Source organism: Spodoptera frugiperda, chromosome 15 (assembly GCF_023101765.2).
Source record: "Spodoptera frugiperda isolate SF20-4 chromosome 15, AGI-APGP_CSIRO_Sfru_2.0, whole genome shotgun sequence".
NCBI lineage: Eukaryota > Metazoa > Arthropoda > Insecta > Lepidoptera > Noctuidae > Spodoptera > Spodoptera frugiperda.
In genome coordinates this window covers 10,421,807-10,432,616 of record NC_064226.1, presented here as the reverse complement: position 1 = coordinate 10,432,616, position 10,810 = coordinate 10,421,807, and the positions used below count along the sequence as shown (strand labels likewise).

Here is a 10,810-nt window from a genome sequence, read left to right as displayed (position 1 = left end):
AAAACATATTTAGAAATTCTTAGAAATGGTTTATTAAAAAATCCCAAACAAGCACACATAGTTTATTAACGAAAAGGTAAATAATATTATTGCACCATGCCAATTTTATAACAAATCACTTGATATCACACAACATAGCAACTCCTCTTAGTATCCAGTGGTCCGGGTTTTTAATAGTGGGCAGCCAAAGCGGCGTTATGAAAGTCAAATCAGTACGCACTGGCTTCTTATACACCGGACACTGAAAAACGAGAAAAATTGATAGAAATGATTGAAAAATATACAAGTATTAAATAGCTGCGCGACGTTAGCCGCGTCGTGTGTCACGCAATGCTGCTCATGAATATGAGCTATTCGTGTGGCTTGAAACTAGTCGTGTTCCTCGACAAATTGTTATGTAAGTAAGCCGATAAATGTATTACTTAATTTAGTATGACTCACAAACGTTACAATATAAAAAAATAATAATAATGGACGGCAAACCAACCTGATAAAGTTTCGGGTCCTTTGGCGCTGTGGAATTAATCGCATATACGTGTACTACGGGCAAAGCAGTGTACACTATCTTTAGAGTGGATTCACACAAACGCATGTTACGGCGGTCCCAACCTGCGCCATCTAAGTACATGCCGTGGACATATATTCCTTCCTGAAAGTGACAATATAATGAATGAGGTAATAAATACTTCTAAAGTTAATCAAAATTTCATCTCACCGGAGGTGGAGCCTTTACTTCTTCATAAGTAAATTTAGTAACATCATTGTGTAAGGTGACCATGTCAAGAGCCCAGCCTTTGTGGGCTCGAGTTACTTCCTGACGCATGGCGGTCAAAAATCCTACGATAGTAGAAAAATTTAATATGGATCATGTTTTATAAATAAGCTATGTACATGTATATGGATTAAGGAAGCATAAGAATTATTTATTTATTTTTACCTTGAGGGTTGAAGAAACCAGTCATCCAGAAAGAATTTGGTCTATTTTGAAAGCACCAATTTGAAAATTGTATCGTTCTCTCCAAAAATTCAGTAAACCAAAAGCCTAATGTTGACGACGACCATGAACTTTTCAACCAAATATTTGGTACTTTTGCGTCATAAATATTGTCTAATGAATCTCGAAGTGCCTATAACAACACAATATTAATGTAAATTAGTAAATAGGTAATCGAAACTTACATGAAGAATTATAAAGATAAAACCATTGTTACCTCATTCATTATTATAGTTCCATCAATAGCGAGCAACAGGTCCTTTAGTGTCGTTCTTACTAGGTTGATAACTTTCTGCATCCTATCAATTTCTTGCCTCAAAAATATCACCATTGAATTAAGTATCCCATACATTCTTAACCTACAAAGAAAATTGATTACTTATCTGGCATAATATTACATTTTTCTAAATACGAACTAAATAATTTACCTGATTATTACTTCATGTGGATCAAAGTTAGGTGGGATTTTGTCTAGCATTTCTTTAGCCTGTCTGTATACCGAGGCCTCGCGTGTTTCTCCAGCTTCTCCACTTGCTTCCTTCGGTTGTATGGATAATATTGTATCTACAAGTTCCAGAGTAGTGTTACGCTGGTACCTATAAGTAAAAACTATGTAGTAATTATAGTTGTAAAATAAAGGATCAAATAAAAAAATACGTCAAACTTAAACTAACGTGATGTCTGCGTTGGTGTGCAGGCCGTACACTTGAGGGGGATCCACAGTTTTCATTGTCTCAAGAACCTCAAGGTACTCGGATATATTTTTAAATTTAAGCATGCCATATCCTTTGTAGAATTGAAAGTCATCGTTAAAAAGTTGATCTGAGAACAAAACCTTACAGAAGGTTACCAGTAGTCGCGTATCGTAGTCATCAGTCACTCTCCCGCCGTATTGGACCGCTGATACCATATAACTGAAACATATCGTCTTTATGTGAATACAAATCAATATTTATTGCGAGACGCAGATATGATAGCGCCACTTACCGCACAGTTGTCCAGCTAACAGGTTGCCCCTGCTCTAGTGAATCCAAATGGTTTTGCACAAACATACAAGAGGACAACCAGTCAGCAGAATTAAACTCGTAGGGAATATTCCACCCGAGAGGACCGAACTTCCGTCTCTCTTGCACCACCGTGTGTAAGAATGAGATGGTGTAGATCAAAGGCAAATAGAAGGGACTGTCGCTGTAGTCAAGGAAGTCCTGACTCATCGCATCATAGGTCCTCATGAGACCTGCTTTTATACCTACAACATTTTTAAGTACAGTAGAAGCTCCTTATTCGCGCTTCCTTCATTCGCGGTTTCACTATTCGCGGATTGAAAAATTGCGACCCAATTCCCATATTCGCGGTCTAAAATTTCTTTATTCGCGGATTGAATCGAAATATTGGTGCGTAACCTAAAAAAATACATTCGCTATCCTTTGTCAACGCGTCAGTAGAAGAATAAAAACATAAAATAGACCTTATTACAGCTACGTCTAGATTGTGACTTCTGCCTAAACCTAGTGTGACCTAAACCTGATGATAATAATATTATCATCAGGCAATCTGTATGATCAGAAAGTTCAATTAAACATTTTTTTATCTACTATTTGCTTCTTAATTCCGTCATCTAGGAACGTATCCCCTATAACCCCATACAAATTACCATTCCATATTCACGGTTTCTGTATTCGCGGCATATTTACGGAACGCATACCCCGCGAATAAGGAGCTTCTACTGTATTACCTTTTAGACTTGGCAATAGCTCAAAAGCCTTCTTATGATGTTGAACTTACCTGAAGGTGGTTCACACGTATATTTAATGGACATTTGCAGAAGAGTAATAGGAAACATTGGGTGCACCTCCGTGGTTATCCAAAGTCTGGGATGATGGAGGTAAGATATTAACGACTTTTTTTTTTAAATTAATAAATATTATTATGACATAAGCAAATTACCTAAAAGTTTCATGAACCTTTTCAGGGTTTTTCTCGAGTTCACTAAATTGTTCCATGATTTCTGTCATATAATCTAACCCTAAGTGACAGTTTTGCAGCAATACCCACAAACCCTTTAAAAAATTGTAAGTTTATTGTTAATATTATTTATATAATGTACATATTACACGAGAGCTCAATGATCACCTCTTTCATTCCACGGTCTATTAGTTTTCTTGCATGAATCTCTTGACCTTGGCCCATTGATATGGATGCACAAATATTCTCCATGCGCTTAGCAGTTATCTCAATAGAAGGTGTTGGATCCGAGCCCATGGCCAAAAATCCAATCAGGGGAACCAGTGGACGAGATTCTAATACCATATTCTAAAAGTAAGATTTGTTTCTATTAAAATAAATTCAAAGTTTTGAACGTATTTCTTATTTGCATCATCAACGAACCTCATAATTGACTATGACTGCTTCAGAGTACCGGGCTCCCATAGAGCTCACAACATACTTCCTGAAATATTTACACAGTATAAATACCCAAATAGAAAATGTAAAATAAAATTAATTTCACAAGCCACTTACAAACTTTGTGCGAGTGTCCTGTCAGGACACCAGGCGCGCACCACCAGCAACTTTCTGAACACGTCTAGAGTATTATAGCCATCAGGCAAAGGCTCGTCTTCTGGCGCTTCCTTATCAAACCTTCAAAAAAATATATACCGTAATATAAATAAGACAGTAAACTACATTAACATAAACCGTTACACCACTCACCAAGCCTTCCATCCTCTCTCATTATTACAAACTTGGCTGAGTATCTCTGTAAACTGACGCAGATTGGATAGCTGAACTAAATTCAGCCATGACATGTCGGTTATCCATTTATATGGTTTAGGGGGACAAGTATTAAGATCTAACGCAGCGCCACCTGAGTAATAAATAAAATATATTAGTGTACTTGACACTTAATATTTTTTTATTTACTGCAGTTTATCGTGTTTACCTTTAATGAAAGTTTGAAACTCTTCAAATATAATATATTCCCTCTGCAAGTCTATCTTCAATGTCAATAGTACAGTAAATAAATATTTATGCTTCTCGTAGAAACCTCGGGAGATGAATTTAAACACGTTGTATGTCTGTTTGGTAAAAAATATTTCATATCAAAGAATTTAAAATACATAATAATAATTCACTGCCTATCATCTGTTTTAGGGAGTATTGTTATAAACTTCTTACCAAATAGTCAATTATAAAACCGATTCTGCGTATCGTAATGGGGCTCTGTGGCGAACGCTCCATGGATAGATCGAACAGCTCCAGAAACTGCGCCAGTGAGGTCTGGTACATGTTGCACACGAGAGACATGTTGCAAATGAGGAAATACAGGACAGAGCCACGTGTGGCCACCGGCCGGTACTCCTCGCGAGCCGCGTTTATCTTCATCTCTGTCTCTTTGGCAATATCCAATTTTTCTTTTACCTGGTGTATAAAACGTACAATATTCACAATCAACACCAACCATCAAAATAACAATATAATAACAAAAAGTGATGTTTACGTAGATACAAAAATATGACTATTTGTCCCTGTACCTCTGTAGCAGTTGCTTTGGTGACATTCAGTACTTGGATAAGTGATACATCTTCAACAAGTGAGCCCTCGATTGTGGTCAACTTTTGCAGTAAGTTACTCTCCAGTTCCTGCATCTTACGTCGGTTGGCCGTCACGTCCATTATAAGTTGAGTTCGTTCTGCTTCCAATTCTGCCTTTTCTGTTAAGATCACACGACCTAATAGCTGATCTTCTAGACCTACAATTTCACTATTATTAATAACAAAAAATACATTCACAATCAAATTCTGTAAACAAACCAAAATGTTTTTTTCGCACCTTGTATGGTTACAGTAAAATCTATGATTGACGTCCGTGCTGAAACTTCGGGTGTATACGCAGGATTTGGTAGCTTTGTTGTAATATATATCTTATGACTTAGCATCACATCTATTTCTTTGTCACCGAATTTGACCTAACACACAGATTACAATTATAAACATACTTATTAAGGTGGCCAGTTAGTGCCCCACTCTACAAAAGCCTAGATACACTTACAAGTAGATACAACTAGATACACTTACAAGTAGATACAACAGGATAGTTCATTTGGTAAAGAACTGTGAAATGAGAGCAGAGATTAAAAAAAAAGTACAGCCAAAATAATTAAATCAATTTAGTGATACCAAAGAACCCTTTTCTGTACGATCGACGATAAATTAAATAAAAGAGAATGTCTTCCTGATAAATAAGCATGTAAAATTAGTATTTGCATATCTATACTAATATTATAAAGAGGTAAAGTTTGCAAGTTTGTATGTAATGGGTAATCTCTGGAACTAATGATCTAATCCTAAAAATTTTTTCACTGGTAGAAAGCTACATTATTCTTGAGTGCTATAGCCCATATATAACATGTATATTAACCGAGCAATCACAATTTTTGTCTAGCAAGTCGGACAGAAATAGCTCATAAAACAGAATAGATTACGTGTGTGCGTGATTTAATATCGAATCTTTGTGCTGATCATGGCAAGAAGCCATGAACGTCGTCGTTCACGAGGCCGATCTCAAGGCGTGTCGCGAGACGAGTCCACAGCAGTGAAACCGTATGTAGGTCCGCGCCGTAAATTACGACGGAACCACCGTCGGGAACATGGCGACTCCGAGGAAAGCTCTCATCAGTACCGCCACGAGGTCGTGACCGCCGTCGTTCTACATCTCGATCTCGACATACACACTTACTATGCTGTTTTCTGACTTCGAATAAACTTATCGATATCTATCTAAGAGATATCGATAAGTTTTGGTCAGGTACGACCGAGCTCGATAGACTTATTCTGTTTTTGGTTTCAGAGGTAGATGGGTGTTAGTCGCCCTACAATGGGATAAGTTCCCCACCTATGGCGTTAGTCGCCCAACATACGGGTTAATCCCACCGGGTTAGTCCCGCATAGGCTTTGTCCCGCACAGGCTTTGTCCCGCACAAGCTTTGTCCCGCACAAGTATTGTCCCGCACAAGCATTGTCCCATAAAGGCATAGTCCCGCAAAGGCATAGTTCCGCACAGGCTTTGTCCCGCACAAGCTTTGCCCCGCACAGGCATTGTACCCACACAGGTATTGTCCCGCACAAACTTTGTCTCCCACAGGTATTTGCCCGCACAAGCTTTGTCCCGTACCGGCATCGTCCCGCATCGGCATCGTCCCGCACCGGCATCGTCCCGCACCGGCATCGTCCCGCACCGGCATTGTCCCAATGGCGTTAGTCGCCCAACAATGGTATGTGTTCCCTATCAACAGTGTTAGTCGCATGTGGATGCCTCACTGCGAAGCGTGGATCGCCCAACGGCGGTGATTGGCACCTATATAGCGTTAGTCGCTTTAGTAATGTATAAGGCAATGGTATAAGATGGTTGGGACGCCTACAATCTTATATTATTAGTCATTTTCCTATTTGAGCAAATGAGTGATCCTTGCACGTAAGGGTGTATGTCGAGATCGAGATGTAGAACGACGGCGGTCACGACCTCGTGGCGGTACTGATGAGAGCTTTCCTCGGAGTCGCCATGTTCCCGAGGGTGGTTCCGTCGTGATTTACGGCGCGACCTATATTCGGTTTCACTGCTAGTACCTTATAAGATGATCCTATCTTGATATAATTTCTTTCAAGTATATTATCCAGAACTGGATCTAACTCTTCAGCAACATCTTCTATCAACATTGGTAGACCCAAAGATACGCAGTCTTCTACATGATTTCTGGAATGGGAACAACATTTATACAGGATCAGTCAGCATTAACGTAGTAAACACTATTATGTTGTGCATCTCACCTGAAATATTTGTGGTTTAAAGTAGTGACAATTAATTGGTTAAATTTCTCCATGTTTTTAATCCAATTCTTTCCTTGTGTTTGCGGATCAATTAGTAATGGAAAACGAGCAGCTTTTGTTACAATAATACCGTTCTGTATCGACAGTTCGTCTGTTGGTAATCCGCATAAGTTCCATTCACCAATCTAAACAGATCAAACTTTTGAATTCATTAAGTTTCTAATAAGATAATTTGAAGAAGGTAAATACTTCTAAGACTGATGCTACAAACAGTTCAATCGAATTAATTAATAGTGGAAAATTAAATAACACTTACTGTAGCATTATCTGTAAGTTCACTTGTTATATTTAAATTCATGGTCACAGGTATTTTTCTATTGATCAAATCACCAAGCCAATTGCTTATCAGCAAATTACGAAATTCTTGATTGAAGGGTCCGGAATATGACAAGAATCTGGAAAAAATTGCTCATTACAATTTATTAACTCGAAACGAACTAAGTCCAACCCCGACTGTTACTTTTACCTACCCGATGAGTAGTAGGATATCACCGACCAAACGCTCAATTTCAGACTTAAAGAGCGCAGATTGTTCTGTCCATCGGATGCGTTCTCCGCTAAGACCGTTAATAAGGGCAGAAGCAGCATCCATCTTCTGTTGGCATAGAGCGGCTTCATCCAGTACCACCTGCTTCAGTGCCATAGCCTCGTCGAACTGACGCTGTACCTCCGCCAACTCACTCTGCGAATCAGCAACCAAGCATTACGATGCAGACATCATACAGCAACATCTGTGTTTACTAATTGTTTTTAGTTTAAGCAGTCGCACGTACCTCTTTTTCCTCTAGTTCAGCTTCTGCCTCTTCCAGTTCTTTTTTAGCTGCCTGATATTTGCCTTGCATTATGGCTAAGTTGGCTTTTAGTGGCAATACGTCCTTATTAACAGCATAAAATTGCGCCATAGCGATTGTCCACGATATTAGACCAGCTACGTTACCACAAGCTATCTTTGCAGCATCAAAAGTATATTGACTAAATTGGAACAATAGTGTTTATTAGCAAATTAATCTCATTTTGTAATCGAAAGTCGTATATCTAACAACTTACCTGTACTTAAAATAAGGTTGTAACAGATCAATCATTTCAGCATTTATTTCATCTTTCGGATAATTCTTCAAATTGTTTAGGAACCTTACATCAGCCATTACCTGTATCAATACGGTTTTTGTCACATGGGGAAAATGTATAGGTACTTACATACTGTAATGTTTTTGAATGTGTAGCAAAATATTATATTAAGCAGCAAAAATTTCAATTGACAACAGTCGCTTATTTTACAAATGATTTGATCTTATCATTAATCAATTACCTTTAAAGATTCACTCCACGAAGATGTTAAAAACTGTTTCTCAGGATCTGGTTTTATAGGATCAATACGCTTTCTAAACAAGATAATAACTGCATCCATAATAAGGGTGATGAGATGAGGAGGCTTGCCCAGCTTCCTAACAGTTGCGATGTCAGCAGAATTGATGGTCTGCAATGAGACGTCATGTAAGACTGCTGTTTTCAGAGGAAATAACTATAAGGTATGATTGGGCTGCAAACTACCAGTAGTGCAGCCTCAGCAGCGTCAAGCGCTGGCTTTGCATCCGCCAGCTTTTCTTCAGCGACGGCGGTTTCTGCTGCGATCACCGTGACGAGCTTGACGGCGCGATCCTTCACCTCCAGCACCTCAGCCTTGACAACCTCAGCGGCTGCCTGAGTGTCTGCGACGGCCGCCAGCACCTGCAACACTCGCACTTAGACTACGTGCTACTTTACAACAGCACAACAGAAGGTATTGACACTTGACACCAACCTCTTCTGCTCTCTCTGTAGCTTCATTAATTTCAATTTCTTTTACTTCCAACTCTTTCTTCAAAATATCGACACTGGCTGCTGCCTCCACTAATTTGGAAAGTCCAGTTGTCATTCTAACAATTAAATTCAAAGTTAATTTATTGTATTGAATTGAATTGGCTAAATACAAATAAAATTAATATCGATTAAAATACTACCAAGCAAATATTATGTGAAAACATATTGAAAAAATAATCATCTACATAAACAGCAACACTTTCATTTGAATGTAAATTATTAACTTTATAGAGATTGTACCGCATGTCTTAGTGGTAGATAAGAACTTACTTTTTCGCCATTTCTGCGATGTATATGTGTTTAGACTTATACAAAGATTTGTAGCCTTCCAAAAAAGATAGGTAAGATTTGGGAGTAACGTGCGCTTGTCTCCTAAATCGTTCGTGGTAAATAGCGCAAGTATCAGCAACGTTATCCTGGACCACGCCCATTATTTCTATCAACTCATGTTTTGTAGCCTCAGAACAAACCACCTGAAAATCGAAAACTTTCTTTCTTCTAGGACATGATAGCAAATTATCGTTTTCTCATATAGTCTGTACTGTCACAAACTTTTCTATATGGCATTCATTGATTAGTCTAGCAGCGCCTGAATGGATGGCTATGCTTTGATTTTTGGTCGCATGGCCAATGGTACTTTCAGGCAGTTAATAAGTAACGTCTCACAAACCTCAAACTCCCACAAAAAGTGATGAGCAACTTCTATTAAAGCTTCTTTAGGCCATTTCTGGAACCAGTCCATTGTAGACCCTGATTTCAGGCCAGGGAATTTCAAAGCTCTGCTTCTAAACTTTTCACCAACCTGAAACACAACTTAATAGGTAATTACCTGAAGCCTATGTGGTGGATCTTAATTCTTTATCAAAATCTTCTTCCACTTAACATTTAGATTTAGACTTACCGGAGAAAAACATAGGACGACATGTAAATTCGCTCTAGACCGCATGATGAAGTACTCGTACAGCACATCTGGAACTGGAATTCTTCGAGGATCCAATTTCTTCATTATCGGTTGCAACTCGTTCAATATCTCATCTAGAAACCGATCAGATTATTATGAATGTAGGTAATGGAACAGTAAAGGACTACGAATTAAATCACCACAGGTAATAGTTTAACACAAATCAATAGTGCAATTATAGATTGGATACGAAATATTATATAGAGACTCACCCATTTCTTCCTTAGGGAAGAGATTCGCAATTTCTCCCGAACTCAGGATGTTATTGAGGAACTCCAAGAATTGCTCATCTTTGATGTCGTTGTCGGTAAATATGAAGGAGATGCCGCGCCCCTGCAGGCCGGCGACGCGGTACAACACTTTTATATCGTCCATGAAGTTGTTTACATTGTACGATCTGTATCAATTTATTAACAAAACTCAGAAGTTTAATACGTTTTTTTTAAGTATTCAAATCATTACACTAATACATAAAATTGTTACCTCGACAAAGTAATCTGGTAGAACGCGTAGTTGGCTATAAACGATGCCAGTTTTGTCAAACTTTGTTTTCCGGAACCACCGACACCCACAAGCATCGCATTACCTCTATAAGCATAAAATAACTCACATTATGAACAATGAAATTGTAAACACCTACTTACATCAAACTTAACCAACCGTGGAGTGTTAATGATGCGCGATATGATGAAGAGATGAACCATCGCATCGTGGAAGAACACCAAGTCCAGGTGTGCTCCTCTGATCTGTTCGTTGAACAGGTCTTGGAAGCCAACGAGCTTGTTGAGAACGAATTCCCAACTGTAAATATATGATTAAATAAGTATCGTCACAAAGACAAACATATTCCGAGAAAATATAAGTTTCGTAATCGACGTACGAAGGTAGTTCCTCATAAATTTTCGGTGCGTCAAGACTGACGTCTTCATCCTCGTCGCCGGTCGGGTCTATAGGTTCACGTAGGAAGTTAACAAAATATGTTTCTTCACTAGGGAACTCACTGACATAGTCGCTTAGCTCTTGAGTTGCTGTTGTCCAAAAATTTGATACAAACCACTGTTTATCTTTAAACGTAGTGAATCTGAGAAAGCCAGAATAAAGTTCTTCTAT

General features: G+C 38.5%; 1 protein-coding gene across 1 annotated transcript in view; it reads right to left on the bottom strand.

Annotated features, from left to right (window-relative positions):
* Positions 1-91: 91 nt before the first annotated feature.
* The window catches only part of LOC118270586 (dynein axonemal heavy chain 8-like), a 28,418-nt gene continuing 17,699 nt past the window's right edge, over positions 92-10,810 (bottom strand). Inside the window, exons 58-91 of the mRNA XM_050698572.1 lie at positions 10,581-10,781; positions 10,361-10,501; positions 10,184-10,288; positions 9,913-10,097; positions 9,641-9,774; positions 9,410-9,541; positions 9,010-9,212; positions 8,681-8,795; positions 8,431-8,607; positions 8,189-8,356; positions 7,927-8,027; positions 7,653-7,851; positions 7,350-7,561; positions 7,136-7,274; positions 6,820-7,004; positions 6,619-6,745; positions 4,826-4,961; positions 4,528-4,745; positions 4,172-4,414; positions 3,936-4,071; positions 3,707-3,860; positions 3,515-3,634; positions 3,383-3,443; positions 3,128-3,307; positions 2,942-3,054; positions 2,780-2,865; positions 1,982-2,243; positions 1,669-1,908; positions 1,423-1,590; positions 1,212-1,353; positions 938-1,127; positions 716-837; positions 488-649; positions 92-241 (exon numbers count right to left, since the gene is read on the bottom strand). Coding sequence (XP_050554529.1) covers positions 116-241; positions 488-649; positions 716-837; positions 938-1,127; positions 1,212-1,353; positions 1,423-1,590; positions 1,669-1,908; positions 1,982-2,243; positions 2,780-2,865; positions 2,942-3,054; positions 3,128-3,307; positions 3,383-3,443; positions 3,515-3,634; positions 3,707-3,860; positions 3,936-4,071; positions 4,172-4,414; positions 4,528-4,745; positions 4,826-4,961; positions 6,619-6,745; positions 6,820-7,004; positions 7,136-7,274; positions 7,350-7,561; positions 7,653-7,851; positions 7,927-8,027; positions 8,189-8,356; positions 8,431-8,607; positions 8,681-8,795; positions 9,010-9,212; positions 9,410-9,541; positions 9,641-9,774; positions 9,913-10,097; positions 10,184-10,288; positions 10,361-10,501; positions 10,581-10,781 — 5,383 coding nt within the window. The 3' untranslated portion in view covers positions 92-115. The remainder of the gene's footprint in view (positions 242-487; positions 650-715; positions 838-937; positions 1,128-1,211; positions 1,354-1,422; positions 1,591-1,668; positions 1,909-1,981; positions 2,244-2,779; positions 2,866-2,941; positions 3,055-3,127; positions 3,308-3,382; positions 3,444-3,514; positions 3,635-3,706; positions 3,861-3,935; positions 4,072-4,171; positions 4,415-4,527; positions 4,746-4,825; positions 4,962-6,618; positions 6,746-6,819; positions 7,005-7,135; positions 7,275-7,349; positions 7,562-7,652; positions 7,852-7,926; positions 8,028-8,188; positions 8,357-8,430; positions 8,608-8,680; positions 8,796-9,009; positions 9,213-9,409; positions 9,542-9,640; positions 9,775-9,912; positions 10,098-10,183; positions 10,289-10,360; positions 10,502-10,580; positions 10,782-10,810) is intronic.